The following is a 14,921-nucleotide window of genomic DNA, read 5'->3' on the forward strand; positions in this document are numbered from 1 at the left end:
ACATGATTAAACAGCCAGCTTCTTTCCACCCATCAGCTGACTCAGCAGCTCTGCGCTATTTGTCTTGATGCTGTCAGCGCCGGTAGCAGGGAAAAGGCCAGGAGGTGGAGGTGTGGCTGTGCTTGGCTTCTCCTGGCGCAGCGCTTTCAGCTTCTGCTCCTGGAGCAGCTGCTGTTGTAAAAACTGCTGTGCAGACTGTGTGCTCTGCACGGGCTGTTTGCCGCCCTGGAGTATGTTATTCGGGTACCGCTGAGGCTGTGGCTGGTAGAACTGGTGCTGTATAGAGGTCTGTGCTGGCTGTGTAGGCTGTGCTGCCTTGGCGGGCTCCTGCAGAGCTGCCGCTTTGTGATTGTAATTTTTGCTGAACGGAACAAAGAGCAGCGACTCGACGAGCCGCGACATGTGCTGCTTGTTGTCGCTCTCGGACAGCATCGACTTTTGCATTTCTCCGGTCGAAAACAAATGGAACGAGCTCTGGACATTGGTTCTTCTCATACTTGGCTTTATGGTGTAGGAGAACTCCTGCTGACTGTTGAGCAGCTTGATGCAGTCGTCGATCAGTTTGTAGGAATACAGCGAGTCTTCCACCAAACCGGTCTCCTTGGTCTTATCCTTCTTCTTTGTTTGCAAAGACGGACTTTTGGCTGGCTTCTGCAGAACAGCGTCGCCAAGTGTTGGGAACGCGGAAAGCGCTGCAGGCGCCGAGGAGAGGTCGCTGACGGACGACGGACCGACCCCCAAGTTCGACATGTGGGACTGTGACTGCTGCAACTTGGCCCACGCAGCCGTTGGCGGTAGACCAGGCAAGTTGTTCTCGTCCTCGTGGGCAGAGGACGGAACAGGAACAGCCGACGAGGAAGCAGGACTGTGTTCCTGGTCCTGGCTCGAGTCGGTGTCGTTTTGGCTCGCTGGCGGAGGAATCAGGCCGTTGACAGCGCTTCTCTCCTCAAACTTCTTGTTGATGGCCCGGGTGGACAGGTCTTTCCTGGTGTACGAGTCGGCCTCCTCGCCTGGCTCGTGCAAGAACATGCAGTTAGGGTTCGGACAAGGCTGGCCTCTCAGATACGAGGAGCAGTACTTTGTGGTTCCGTGGGCAGCCTTGAGCACGCGGCCATCGCTGATCGACCCATCAACAGCAGCAATGCATCGCGCAGCATCTTCTTTCCTTGCGAACGTCACGTACACTCCGTAGCCTGGGCTGGTGTGGTGAGGGTTGTTTGGATTTGGGGTTCGCTTGTTGATGACAATTTTCGAGATCTTGCCGTACTGGCCAAAGTACTTGTCGGAACGCAGCACTGACGGCAGCTCGTCTGCGCTGCACGGAGGATTCAACCCCACCACGTAAACGAGGTTCTGCTGTATGACTCTCATTCCCGCGAGATGGTGGCGTTTGGCCTGCTCGGCGTCCTTCTTCTCCTTTTCCAGCTGTTTTCTCTCGCGCTTCTGCTTTTCCTTTCTGGCCTGGTTCATTTTCCACTCCTCAGGGCTCACGCTCTTGTGCACAACGTTCTTGTCGTCGTATGGTCTGCGGCAGGCAGGACACTTTCCGTTGAGCTCTGGGTTGGTCCTGATGTTGTTGTAGCAGAACTGGCACACCTGGTAGCCGCACGGACATGGCCAGAAGTTTTTATCGGTGATGTCCATCTCTTCCACACATAGGGGGCACAGATCGTCCTCGTCGGGGATGAACGGGTCGCTTTTGTCATTAAATGGCTCGTACAACATTTCTGGGCACAAAGGTTGCTGTGTTCTGAGATAGCTGAATTGTAATCTGAGATGCTTAGTCTTCTTTTCTGTTTGCCTTTATTTCAAATGTTTTTTTCTAGTTTGCCCGTCTTCGTCGCTGGCAGCAGAAAAAAAACAAGATAATATAATTCACGTAACTAAATAATCTATATCGTGTGTCACCACAACAAGTCCGGCAAGCCATGGAATCCCAGGTTGCCCAGCTGATCTCGCATCAGACAAACCCCGATAATTACGTGCGGACCCGCGCCGAGCAGGAGTTCGACCAATTGGTGCGCGCCGACCCCAGCCAGGCCCTGTGCACGCTCGTCGTGGTCGGCACGTCTCCCCACCTTGATCTGGTCGTGCGACAGGGCGCACTGTTGCACGTGAAACGGCTTGTTCCCAAGTTCTGGTCGCCGGCGTTTGACTCGTATGAGGGCCCGTCCACGATCGCCCCCTCCGCCAAGCAGTATGTGCGCGACGGCCTGCTCAGGCTCGTTGGCGACGCAGACTCCAAAATCCGCAACAGCGCGAGCTACGCCATCACACAGATCTCTGCGGTTGACTATCCGGACGAGTGGCCCACGTTGCTCGGCGACCTCTATGCGATTGCCACCGATAAGGCCAGCACCGCGTACCAGGTGCTAGGCTCGCTGGCCGTGCTACAGGATCTGTTTGACGACCTCATTCCGGACGAGCAGTTTTTCGAGGGCGGCGTGTCGGAGCGCATTCTGCAAACGTGCGAGATGATCCTGACCTCGGACGCGTACAACTTCCAGATCAAGGTCCAGACGCTCAAGCTGCTCCGGACTGTCGTTGATATCTTCAACAGCGCCGAGGTGAGCGACCACCCGGCCCGCAAACAGTTTGTTGACCAGGTGGTGCCCCGGCTCGTGGACCTTTTTGCCGCAATGGCCGCGCAGGTGGTCGGAAACGAGGCCCTGCTGCGATCCTTGGTTATTGTCGGTCTGAAGAACGAGCTTTATGGCTGTCTCAGCGCCCTTGCCAACACGTTTCCCAAAGTGGTTGCGCCGCACGCTCCACGGCTGCTCGACACGACCGTTCGCGAACTCGCCACCACGGCTGCCGTGTACGTGCCGCTGTTGGGGGCCGAGGACATTGAGGCTGCCACCAACGCGCAGTTTTCGGACCTGGGCGAGTTCCAGAGCGTGCACATCGAGCGAATCGACTCGTCGGAGCTGCTGGCGAGCGCCGTTGCCGGCACAATCGCGTTCTTGCAGGCCCTGTGCGACCTGCCGGGCACGTTTCTGCCGGAGGCCATGGTCCGCGAACTGTGCGCTCTGCTTGTCCAGTTTAATGTGCTGCCGCGCGAGGCACAAGCCGGCTACGAGGCCGACTTCAACGAGTTTGTCAGCGTCGAAACAGAGCTCACCATCGAGACCGGCACCGTCGTGCGCGACGCGACAAGAGACCTGCTCGAGACGGCCAACACAGAGCTGAACGGCGCCATGGTGGCCGAGCTCGTGCAGCAGCTCACGGCGCAGGTGCGTGCCGACGCGGCAGACGCGACGGTCGAGAGCACAGCGTACTTGTTGATGTGTCTGTTCTCGAACGAGGCCGAGCTGCAACCCTCGTTTGAGCCTGAGAAGCTGCTCAAGTTTTTGCTGCAGCTGATTCTGGAACAGTTCCACCGCGCGCAGCTTCTCGCGGCCCGGCTCATCATGCTGGTCCCAAAGTTCCTGATGAAGTACGAGCCGTATCTCAAGGAGTACGCCGTGCCCACGCTGGAGCAGATTCTGGACCTGCCGCTTGACGCCGACCACGAGCTCGTGGACGCAGCCGTGCTCATTGCATTCCAGTACTTCAACCACTTCATTCCGTCGTCGCAGTTCAGCACAGGCATCCAGACACGGCTGCTCCAGCTAGTCAAGCAGCTCATGGATTCTGCCACTGAGGACACCAACATCATGCTGCTCGAGGCCCTCACCATCATCATCAACATAGACAACCGCGCGCTCGCAACAGACGAGGCGACGCTCGTGCTGTGCATGAACCTCGGCTTCCGCGACTGCTCGAACTTCTCGCTCACGTCGTCGACGCTGGAGTGCGTCGAGGACCTGCTCAAGGGCATCCCGGAAGAATCCTACGTGGGGCTGTGCTACAAGGCGCTGCCGCCGCTGCTGAAGGTGGTTGGCGACTCCAACGGAGAGTACTCGCCAGAGCTGGACTTGGCCCTCCAGGTGCTGGTTGTGTTTCTGAAAGGCCCCGCGGGGCAGAACGAGGGCGGGCAGGGCGCCGTCGGTGCCCTGCCCGAGGACGTCTTCCAGGCCGTCTTCCCATCCATCTGCAGCCTGATCCTCAAATGCGACGACGACGAGGTGCTGCAGTCGTCGTCCGAGGTGTTCAACGTGCTGCTCTCCAAAGGCTCGCCGCAGATCCGCGCGTACCGCGACGCCGCGTCCGGCGCCACGGGCAACGAGCTGCTGCTCAAGATCGTGTCGAAGTTCCTGTCGCCCGCGATGAGCGACCGCGCGATCGTGCGGCTCGGGGACCTGATTGTGCTGCTCATCGAGAACTTCAGCACGGAGTCGTCTGTGTGGCAGCATTTCCAGGAGATTCTGCAGGCGGCCACTCTGAGGCTGCTCGCAGCCAAGGAGATGATCACGATCGAGAACCTTGTGCTCATCTTCAACACGCTCACCGTGTTGCAACCGCAGCAAACCGTGGACTTCCTTGCCGGGTTTGCGGTCGACGGCCAGTCTGCGCTCGAAAAAGTGCTGCCCGTGTGGCTGCAGGCGTTCGAGGTGATGCGCGGCTACGACAGGATTCTGTCCAACATCCGCGCATTCATCGAGATCTACAAGCTGGACGACGCGCGGCTGAAACGCACGCTGGTCAACGGCGACGTGCTGCCGAACCAGGTGCCGGACGACGTGATTGTGACGCGGTCGATGGCGCGCAAGATGCCGATCCGGTACGAGCAGGTCGGCGCAGACGTCAAGATAGTGCGTCTGCTGCTCAACGAGTACAAATTCCAGGTGCGGTCGGCACAGAAGACCGAGCAGGCCCAAAACGCGCAGCCAGCGGACGACGACGACGACGGCTGGGAGGACCTCGACGACGTGGGCGTGCCGTCGTTCGAACAGCTGCAGCAGTACGTCCACGAGGACGAGCACACGGGCAGAACGCCCGCAGACAACAACGGCGACGAGATCCGCCAGCTGCTCGCCGCGTTCTTCAAAGAGTGCACGGCCAAGAACCTGGGCGGGTTCCAGGACGTGTACGCGCGGCTTGGCGACGAGGACAAGCGGTTTTTGACCGAGTACGTAGCATTTACATAGGCATTGCCAATAATACACCACTATATCTGCAGCTGGACGTCGAAGTCGATCGTCCTGATAACCGCGTCGATGCCGTCCTTGATGAACTTGCACTTGAGCGGCGACTCTTCGCGGTGCTCGGTGTGCTCCGGCACAGGCTGCTCCTCGCCGGCCATCTCCTTCTGCGCGGACTGGGCCGACGAGTAGAAGATCTTCGGATTGGTGCGGAGCCGCGAGAACGGGTCGTTGAAATTGTTGTTCAGAATCTGTTTCTGGCGGTGCTCCACGTTCAGCTTCTCGGCGCGGCGAATGGCCGTCTCGTTGCTCTTCTTGTTGCGTCGGTTGATCTGGTCCATTCTGCTCAGCTCGTTGTGGCCCGCGTGCACGTACTTGCCCAGCTCGTCGATCTGCTTCGTCAACGTCTCGACGCGCGCCTCGTCCTGCCGCTCCACAGCCACCTGCAGCTCCTCCCGCAGCCGGGCGAGCCGCTTGACCCTGTTGCCCGAGTCCATCGCCGCCACAGAAATCGCCTCCTTTCTTGCCACCATCTTGTTGATGTCCTCGTCCGTCAGCTTTCTCGTTGACATGTCCCGCAGCTCGCGGAATTTCGCGTCTACCTGGCCCACAGACGGCAGCTCCAGCCCAGACTCGTCCAGCCGTCTCCGGTACGCCTCAAACTCGGACGGGCTGAACGGCGAGTCCGAGATGCACGTCATGTCAATCAGCTTCTTCGACTCGCCCTGTGACACCAACAGGTACACGTCGCACGGCTTGTTCAGCAGGCGGTACGGTTTCCCGCCGCGCTTCACCTCCTCGACCCGCGCAACCCTGTACTGCGGCTGCCCTGTCTCCCGCGAAACCCCGACATTCACACGCACATATGTGTGGCGGATAACCTCGTCAAACTCGTCCCGGAACATGAACCGGGACAATATCGTCCGGCTAGCGCGCACCTTGGCGTTCAGGTCCTTCAACGTCGCATCCTGGTAGTACTTGTCGTCGTAGTCGCTCGTGGTGCCCTTTTTGCGACGCGTGTCTGTGTCGTCAATGTCGTAGTCCTCCTCGTACACGTCCTCGTCCTCAGAGGCCTCCTGGTCGTCTGCCAGCTCGTTGGCGTCCACATCCTCCTCGTCAGAGTCGTATGCCCTGCTCTCCTTCCTGCTCTTCCTCTCTCTCTGCTTCTTCAGCTCGGACAGCTTGCTCGTGCGCAAAGACTTGCCCGTCGTCCGCGCGGCCTTGATCGCACTGCTCTCCGCCTTGCTCTGCCGCGCCCTCAGGGCCAGGAACCGTCTCTCCCTGTACTTCTCCCGCTCCTGCTCACGGTCGTAGATGATCTGTTCTCTGGTCACCTCGTCCATCGCCAACAGCTCCGCCTTGTCGGCGTCGTCCTTGTACTTGCCCTCCAGCGGGTACGGGTCCTGCTCGCCATACTCGTCGTCGTCGTTGTCCTGCTCGCCCTCCGACTCGTCGATCTTCCGCTTGAGGCCGCCCACGCGCTTCGGGGTCTGGATTTCTGGCTCGTAGTCGCTCTCGTCGCCTTCGGAGCCGATTCCAGCAAGAGCTAACAAGTCGTCATCGCTGTCACTCATGGAAAATAAAATATAACTATTTATTTGTTCGTCTAGTCAGCTTTACCCGGCCAGGTGGACACAGCCGTGGAAAAATAAATTTAAATATATCACCCATCGCCAGCCATGGCCTCGCACCGACCTAATTCCGACGCCTCAGAGAGAAACGAGGAGCTGCTTGGACCGCAGCGACAGCGCTCGTCCACGGCCAAGAGATCGCCCTCGATCCTCGTCACAGACTCCAGAAAGAGCCAGATAAAGGCGCCTTTCGCCGGCCACAAGCAGGAACGAATCAAGAAATCGGGCCATCCAGATCGCACAAGCCCGCCGTCGTGGGTCCGGCCGTCTTCCAAGCTGCGCCGCGCGCCGTCGGCCTCCAAGTTCAGCGACATATCTGTCTCCAACATCATCTCCAACATAAGCGACATCCCGTCCTCCAGGCAGCGCGAACTGCCCCGGTATATGTCGCCGAACGCGCAGTACATCACCAATCTGTCGCGCTCGGGCCCGCGGATGGTTCCGCAGTACTACAGAACGCTGCCCACGCGGACGTCCAAGACGTCGCAGAAACTCGTGCTGATCCCAGATAACGACCAGGTGCCGTACTCTGTTGACGGCGACGAGGCGTCGCTGCTGCGCGGCCAGGACGTCGGCGAGGAGACCACGACGGACAACATTTTCAACAGCAGCCACGTGCGGACGCGCGCAGAAAAGCTGTCCAAGGAGCAGAGAGCCAACGTTTACCCCAGGGTGACGGCGTACCTGATTGCCGAAGGGTTCAATCTCAAGCTCACGAGCAAGTTCCTCTCGAAACACCACATGGTATCGCCGCGGATGTACGACGAGGCGCTGTATGTGGCGTATTCGCTGCCCCTTCTGCCCGGAGAAAACGGCTACCGCGTGCAGTCGAACAACTCGGCCAAGATGCAGCACGGCAACCAGCTGATGGAGAATTTCATCGACAAGTCCGAGCAGCGCGACCACCACTACGAGTTCTACTCGGGCCAGGACGGCGACCTGGACAGCGTGAGCTCGCCCAAGATGAGTCCTGCCGGAAGTCTTGTGGACGAGGAGCTGGCTGCGCAGCAGCACAACAGCGAGTTCGACCCTTCGGAGCCGCAGTTTTTCGTGAGCACGAGCCCGACAGACAGCATGCTGGAGGAGGAGGAGGTGCGCGAGAGCGACAGCAGCCCAGATGAGCGGAAGCGGGAGGACGAGGCCGCGGCGGAGGCCAGCTCTGCTATCGACGACACCGAGAGCGAGACCGGGCCGGGCGTCGGCGCGGAGAAAAGACGCTCGTCCTCGGGCTCGCACAAGAAGAAGTCGCACTCGCACCTGCCGGACCTGACCAAGCACGCCGAGATGTTCATTCTGGACTACGGCGTGGTGGTGTTCTGGAACTTTTCGGAGATCCACGAGAAAAACATCCTTGCGGACTTGGTGTTCGCCAAGATCCAGCCGGGCGAGTTCAGCCTGGACTGCGACGACGACGACGATCACGCGTTCACTAACTACCTGGCAGCCAGCACCAGCCGCGAGGAGCCGTCTTCTGCCGCGCCGCAGGCTCTCACGTTCATCGTCAAGCCGGTGCCGGAGCACGACATTGAGACAGAGGAGTTCCACTTCGAGTACATGAGCGACATCCCGACGCCGCGCATCTACAACGACATGATCACGCTCAAGTCCGGCGACCATCTGATCAAGCTGACGATCTCTCACGCAATTGCGCAGTCCACCAAACTGTCCATGTTTGAGAGCAAGATGAGCAACATCCTCAACTCGATCTCGCGGCTGCCGAAGGCGCTCGCGCTCACGGGCAAGCTCCAGAATTACACGCGGCAGAAACTGCTCATCAAAACGGGAAAGCTGTTCCAGCTGCGCAACGAGGTCAACCTCTCGTCGAACGTCCTGGATAAGCCGGAGTACTTCTGGACGATCGAGCCCGGCCTGGACCCGCTCTACTCGGCCATCCGCGAGTACCTCGAGATCGACCAGCGCGTCGAGGTGATCAACGACCGGTGCAAGGTGTTCCTCGACTTCTTCGACATCGTGGCCGACTCGCTGGCAGAGCGCACGATGACGAAGATCACCATGGTTCTGATCATCGCGATCGGCCTCAGCGTGCTCGTGTCCGTGATCGAGATCCTGATCCGCTACCTCATCATACATAGGTTGGAGTAGTCACTAATTCTATTTACGCCTTGGCTCCGTACCTGTTGACGCTCTTGCCGTCCGGGACAGTGAAAAACACGTATTTGCCGCCTGCGTTCGAGTCCAGACGGAAGTAGCCCTTTCTTTCGAACTGGATCACGTCGCCCACCTTCATGTCCCGGACGTTCACGTCTGCGATCGCCCTGGTGTGGAACTCGGTCTGAGGTGTGAGGAAGTCCTCGAAGTTGTCGCCTTCGTCCAGCTTCTCCTTGGTGATCAGGTGGTCGAAATCGACCAGGTCGACGTCGACGTGCTTGTCTGCAGGCAGCCACGTCAGCTTCTTGCTTGTCTTGCGGAAATCGCCGTCCAAGTGCAGGGTAGCCTCGATCTGCTTCACCACGCCGTCCTGCTTCACCACCTTGTCGCAGATCACGTTTCCCCAGTCCATGAACGTCACCTCCTCGCCGTCCGCAATGGCCTTGGCGTCCTCCTGCTCCAGAAGCAGGTTCGACGAGAAATACACCTTCTTCGTGCCAACAGCAGGGTTCTTCTTGTGCTTTGGTCTGTCCTCGGCATACTCCTTCTCCGGGCCGTTAGACAGCTTGACAGGGACGAGGTTTTCCGCAGCGAGAGCAGTGTGTCTCGGGGCAATTGGGTCGATCACCTTCTTGTTGGCAGACCAGATGACGTTCCAGTCCAGATTGATAATGTTTCTGGACGGACCCTGCGAAATCACAAAATTCCTCAGGCCCTCCACGGTCATACCTCTTCTTCTGATGCCTCGGACCGTTGGGAATCTTGGATCGTCCCAGTTGGAAACGTACTGCTTGTCGACAAACCACTGCAGCTTTCTCTTGGAGAGCAGCGTTCTGACGAAGTTAACTCGGGCAAAGTCCCAGATGTGCACTTTTCTTAGGTTCAGAGCGTTGAGAATCCACTCGTACTGCGCATTTCTGTCTCTGTACTCAATGGTTCTCAGCGCATGGGTCACTCCTTCGAGCGCATCGACCACAGGCACGCAGAAATCGTACGTAGGGTACATTTTCCAGGCGGTGCCGGTCCGGTGGTGGGGAGTCAGGTTGCATCTATAGATGACCGGGTCTCTCAGCGTTTTGTTCAGCGCCGTGTAGTCGATCTTGGCCCTCAGACAGTTTTTCAGGCCCTCCTCGGTGCCGTTTTTCATCTCCTCGGTGAAAATCCGCAGGTTCTCCTCGACGCTTCTGTCTCTTCTGGCAGACTTCAAACCGTCCATTCTCTCGGCTCTCATCTGCTCCAGCGGAGTGTCGTCGCAGTAGGCTTTGCCCTCTTTGATCAGCTTGACGGCCAGATCGTACATTTCCTGGAAATAGTCCGACGAGTAGGTGATTCTGTCGCCGTTGATGCCCAGCAGCTTCAGGTCTTCCAGAATCGAGTCTTGGAACTCAACCTTCTCTTTGGTAGGATTTGTGTCGTCAAATCTGATGATCAGTTTGCCGTGGTAGGCCTCCGCAAAATACTGGTTCAATATCGCAGCCTTGGCATGGCCAATGTGCAGGTATCCAGATGGCTCTGGAGGAAACCTCGTGACGACCTGGCCGTCCTTGGCGTCCGGCAGATCGATCTCGAAGTTGGCCTTGTGGGTCTCCTTCTTGCCGCCCTTGGCAGCCTTTTTGATCTCGGCCAGCGACTTGGTCAAAAACTCAACCATGCCGCCAAACCTGTTGTCTGCCTCCAGAAATTGGTACCATCTGGTGATGTTGATGTAGACCGAGTTTTTCAGGACAGATCCCATCACGGCATTCGCACGCAATGCACCCCAGGCTGCGATGTCGGCGAGCGAGATGTCATAGCCAACAATGAAAGATCTCAGGTTCAAGTGAGCGTCCAGCTTTTCGAGATCGGCAGACAGTTTCTTGAAGTCCTTCACAGTGAGCTTTTCGTAACTAAACTTGATCCATTCCTGGGACGCCTCCTTGGCCAGAAACAGCTTAGGGTACTCGTCCGCCAAAAAGTTGAGCGCCTCGGGTCCAGAGGTGATGCTCTTGTCGCCCTGGGTGAGTCTTAATGGCGAGTTGACCTCCTTCGAAACAACCTTGTCGTCAACAACGTCAATTTCAATCAATTCGTCAGTGCCGTTGTTGACAAACGCAGCAGCGGTCAGCGCTGCGTAGTCGACCAACGGAGCTTTGCCAGCAAGTTCTAGTCGAATAGTCATAAGGTGGAAATACTTCTCGGGAAAAAAAAAAATTCAAGGTGCTTGCTTATGTAAAAAAAAATAATCGAGAATTTATTAAATCTCGCTTTCTTTCCAATGGAGTTCTCCAAAGTGTATCCGCTGCAGTCGCGCGCCCCAGATGCGTCCGTCAAGCAGCCCAAGGAACTGATCAGCTACTCGCGTGACATCGAAGGCCAGTACCGCGTCGACGACTCGCAGCTGAGTTATTTCTATTTGCCAGATAGCCAGCTGAACGTGCCAGGAGGAATTGATCTGCAGGCAGGTTTCAAGGACTTCCGTGCCAACGGCGAGGACTTTGGCGAGTTCACGGGCCTGTTGGCGGCACTCGAGGCCTATGAGCGCAAAACTGGCGCCAAAACTCCCGCAAACATCATCACCTGGAGAGGTCTAATGAGGAGCCTTATGCTGCTGCCCTTTGACAACAGAGACAAGATTGTGCTAAACATTGTGGTCTTCGATGGCCAGCTCTTCATCCAGCAGGATTTTCAGAATGCGAGAGAGGCGGCAGAGCTCGAGAAACTCACGCAATCAGACCTCAACAAACGGCAAATATATTCGGGATACAAGTTCGAGAAGATCGCGACACTGCCCAAGCCGTGGGCCGAGTGCTCGCGCAAGGAGATTGAGCAGCGCAACAAGTTACCGGTGAATAATATCGAGCAGTATGCAACCGTGGTAAAGACCTCATTCGGAAAGACAGGGCTGGTCATGGGGGCGGAGGTGGACTGTGTTTTCGATTACAAACCAGAGGACGCGGATCCTCTTTCGCACTATGTTGAGCTCAAGACAACGCGTGTGCTCGATTCTCCGCAGGCGGTGTTTTCGTTTGAGAACAAGCTGCTCAAGTTTTGGGCCCAGTGTTTCCTCGTTGGCATCCCTAAAATCATATGTGGATTTAGAGACGACAATATGATTTTGCGCACTGTCGAAGAGTACAAAACCGAGCAGATTCCTTTGATGATCAAAAACAACCCTTTGCCTAACAGACATCCGTCGAAAAACAAGTTCATGCAATCATTGAAGTTCTTCAACGGCCTGATCAACTGGATCAACGAGACGATTCCCCGCGACGAGACAAAAACATACCGCCTGGTTTTTGACCCAGCCGTGAATCCGAACTATCTCAACCTGAGTGAGAACAACGCCACAGTGACGACCCAGTTGCTCGACCCGGAGACAGGCTTGATCTCTAAGACGTTCAGAGACTGGAGAAACGAGCTTAGATCAAAATAGAGTGTATACTATTGTAATAATCATGAGGATTCGGCGCCTTGTCTCATTTCGTTTAGCTTGCTCGTCAGCTCTTCGTTAAGCTCCTTGTTATCGTCCACCACTTTGGTTACATACCCTGTCAATAGCTCGTTGATCTCGTCCACAATTGCCTCTTCGTGTGTTTTGTCGCCTGATGGCCTGCTCGATTGGCGTTTCAGCAGATCAGTCTGTATCAGTGCCACCAATCGGCCTTTGTTCTGAGTAAGAATTCCCGGGTCCTTTTCCACTTTGAGGTCAATCAGCTTCACCAAAAGCTCGTTTAGCTTTGAGTCATCCGAAGCAACAAAATTGTCCAGCAACTCGCGCCGCTTCAAATCGAACAAACCCTCTTTCTTGTATCTATTTACCAGTGTCTGGGCATCCATAGAAAAATAAAAAATAAAAATAATGATAGATAAAATAAAATAATTTTAGATCTCCTCCCGAATGGCACTCGTGTCTGAAGGCCCTCCGAAAAAGCGGTCCAAAAGACGCGATGGGCCGCCTTTTAAGTGCGACTTCCCCAATTGCAACAAGGAGTTTTTGCGGTCTGAACATCTGTCCCGACACCAGCTCAACCATAACCCCAAGAAGATCTTTCGCTGTCCCCGGTGCGACAAAACGTTTGTTCGCAACGACCTGCTTGTGCGCCACGAAAGGCGGCATTCTCAGCGTGATGACTCCAAGTCGTCTCCGCCGAAACAGCTCTCTTCTGTCAACACGATTGTGAGAACGCATAATAGCTCGGCCCCCACTCCATCTCCACATATGGGAGAGAATCCCACGCCAAACCTTCTGAGCTGGCTTTTTAGTGAGGATCCTGAGAGTCTCGATGCGGTCAATTCCAGTAACATGGACTCTGCCGAAATCGATCAGATGTTTGCCAATAATGGCCAGGCGTTTTTCCTTCTAGACGGGTTCGAGAACATTTCCTCCAACTCTGCTCTGTTCTCTGATCAGCCAATATCCATCGGAAGTACAGAAACGTCATACATGAAGAACGAATACGAGCTCAACGATGTGCTGTTGGCCGAATTCAAAACCCTAATTCCAGCCCTGGCCACGCACCCTGACTTTTTACAGTTCAAGCTGGAAAAAATGCTACGCACCTACTGGAAATATTTCCACCCCAGGTTCCCCATTCTGCACAAGCCCACTTTTGTAGCGTCTCAGACGCCGCCGTCGCTGCTGCTCTCGATGTTCATTATTGGAGCCAGACTGTCCACGATATTTGACGACCTCTACTCGCCAGACCACATAGAGGACCCACAGTCGTTTGCCGACCTCATTGCGAACCCTTTGAGATGGCATATATTCTCGTCGCCGGACTTTGAGCCTCCTGCGACGATCTGGACTATTCAGAGCCTGCTGCTGCTGGAGTTCTACGAGAAAAACTGTTCGTCTCGAAAAATGCACGAGAGAGCGCATCTGCACCATGGAACAACGATTCAGCTTCTTCGGCGGCTCCCCACGCTGGGCGGCACCCCGCAGAAGCTTGGACAACCCGAAGACGTCAGCAACTGGCACAGCTGGATCGAGGTGGAGTCGCTCAAACGAGCAACGTACATGTGCTTCTACATGGACACCATCGACGCCATCATGTACGGCCACGAGGTTCTTATTTACGCGCACCAGGTGCAGCTCACCATGCCTGTGGAAGATGAGGTGTGGGACGCTGATCTGCGAAACTTCAAGCAAGTCATCAAGCAGGCCAAAAAGCCACAGAGATTCCTGCTTGTGCTGAAAAATCTGCTCAACGGAGTGTCGACGCGAACCAACGCGTTTGGAAAGAAGGTTCTGGTCTCCGGACTGAGTGCTGTAATGTTCCAGATCCAGCAGCGGGACCTGCAACTGGCGTTTGGGCTAGATAAGTTCGGTGCAAGCGAGACTGCCAAGAACTGGCGTGAGCTGATGACGGCCGCCTACTCCATCTGGAGAAATGACGTTGGCGTGTCCTGCTGCTCGTCGAAGACAGCAATTGAAAACGTCAAAGCGGCTTCTGGGTTCATGGAGCTGTCGCAGAAAGACACCCGTTGCAAATGCACGGTGTACCACATGGCCCACGTCTGCATGTCGATTCCCCAGTATGACTTCCTGATTTTTGCCGGAGCTCCTTGGAGAATGAACGTCAAGCCGTCCTCGCCGCTGGAAAGAGACGCCATCTGCAAAAGGGTGCTTGAGTGGACAGAAACCAGACACGCCAAAGTGGCCGTTGTGCAGTGCTACCTGCTCCTTTTTGAGATGTTTCTTTCGCCACAGGGCGCTCCAGAAGAGTACGAGTACGACTATGATGCCGACCGCGACCTGTTTTTCCGATCAAACCCGATCAGCATCGCTCTGCTGGTGATCTGGACGTATGTGTTCATCAAATGCGGCCGCGAAACGTACAAGCCTCAGCTGCCGAAGGAGTCTGGGTACCAGTATCTGCGGCGGATCCGCTCTCAGTTCTCGTCCGCAGCAGGCTGTGTTCTCGAAACAACAAATGAGGAAGATACAGGGTCTCAGCTCTACGGCAAGGTGAAGAAATGGACAGACGTGCTGGACTCGATACCCGACAAACAGAACCTTGTGGGCCTTCTGGGCATGGTGGGGCACAAGATGGCGAACGCAAGATACTCGATCGTGAAAGAGCTAGGCAAACTCATTGTCTTCTGCGCACGGCGCAGCTCTGGGTCGAGCCAGATAATTCTCTACGACATGTACGATTAATGATATGGTTATATTAGC

The 14,921-nt window shown here is 56.1% G+C and overlaps 8 protein-coding genes across 8 annotated transcripts; 4 read left to right on the forward strand and 4 right to left on the reverse strand.

The window, feature by feature from the left end:
• Positions 1-6: 6 nt before the first annotated feature.
• KL911_001378 (uncharacterized protein) lies at positions 7-1,725 on the reverse strand (the record flags this gene model as incomplete). Its single annotated transcript, XM_043196329.1, has 1 exon — positions 7-1,725. One exon carries the CDS (start codon positions 1,723-1,725, stop codon positions 7-9), a length of 1,719 nt encoding a protein of 572 aa, XP_043055951.1.
• Positions 1,726-1,928: 203 nt separating this feature from the next.
• KL911_001379 (uncharacterized protein) lies at positions 1,929-5,030 on the forward strand (the record flags this gene model as incomplete). Its single annotated transcript, XM_043196330.1, has 1 exon — positions 1,929-5,030. One exon carries the CDS (start codon positions 1,929-1,931, stop codon positions 5,028-5,030), a length of 3,102 nt encoding a protein of 1,033 aa, XP_043055952.1.
• A 20-nt stretch (positions 5,031-5,050) lies between these two features.
• Positions 5,051-6,598, reverse strand: KL911_001380 (uncharacterized protein; the record flags this gene model as incomplete). Its single annotated transcript, XM_043196332.1, has 1 exon — positions 5,051-6,598. The coding sequence occupies one exon, from the start codon at positions 6,596-6,598 to the stop codon at positions 5,051-5,053; it is 1,548 nt and encodes a 515-aa protein (XP_043055953.1).
• Positions 6,599-6,703: 105 nt separating this feature from the next.
• On the forward strand, positions 6,704-8,758 carry KL911_001381 (uncharacterized protein; the record flags this gene model as incomplete). Its single annotated transcript, XM_043196333.1, has 1 exon — positions 6,704-8,758. The coding sequence occupies one exon, from the start codon at positions 6,704-6,706 to the stop codon at positions 8,756-8,758; it is 2,055 nt and encodes a 684-aa protein (XP_043055954.1).
• A 13-nt stretch (positions 8,759-8,771) lies between these two features.
• Positions 8,772-10,922, reverse strand: KL911_001382 (uncharacterized protein; the record flags this gene model as incomplete). Its single annotated transcript, XM_043196334.1, has 1 exon — positions 8,772-10,922. The coding sequence occupies one exon, from the start codon at positions 10,920-10,922 to the stop codon at positions 8,772-8,774; it is 2,151 nt and encodes a 716-aa protein (XP_043055955.1).
• A 96-nt stretch (positions 10,923-11,018) lies between these two features.
• On the forward strand, positions 11,019-12,176 carry KL911_001383 (uncharacterized protein; the record flags this gene model as incomplete). The annotated part of the gene is made up of 1 exon (XM_043196335.1): positions 11,019-12,176. One exon carries the CDS (start codon positions 11,019-11,021, stop codon positions 12,174-12,176), a length of 1,158 nt encoding a protein of 385 aa, XP_043055956.1.
• Positions 12,177-12,196: 20 nt separating this feature from the next.
• Positions 12,197-12,580, reverse strand: KL911_001384 (uncharacterized protein; the record flags this gene model as incomplete). The annotated part of the gene is made up of 1 exon (XM_043196336.1): positions 12,197-12,580. One exon carries the CDS (start codon positions 12,578-12,580, stop codon positions 12,197-12,199), a length of 384 nt encoding a protein of 127 aa, XP_043055957.1.
• Positions 12,581-12,641: 61 nt separating this feature from the next.
• On the forward strand, positions 12,642-14,903 carry KL911_001385 (uncharacterized protein; the record flags this gene model as incomplete). Its single annotated transcript, XM_043196337.1, has 1 exon — positions 12,642-14,903. One exon carries the CDS (start codon positions 12,642-12,644, stop codon positions 14,901-14,903), a length of 2,262 nt encoding a protein of 753 aa, XP_043055958.1.
• Positions 14,904-14,921: the final 18 nt, after the last annotated feature.

This window comes from Ogataea haglerorum (assembly GCF_019207285.1).
Source record: "Ogataea haglerorum isolate 81-453-3 chromosome Unknown 81-453-3_NODE_3_length_672639_cov_96.912891, whole genome shotgun sequence".
In the NCBI taxonomy this organism is placed as follows: domain Eukaryota; kingdom Fungi; phylum Ascomycota; class Pichiomycetes; order Pichiales; family Pichiaceae; genus Ogataea; species Ogataea haglerorum.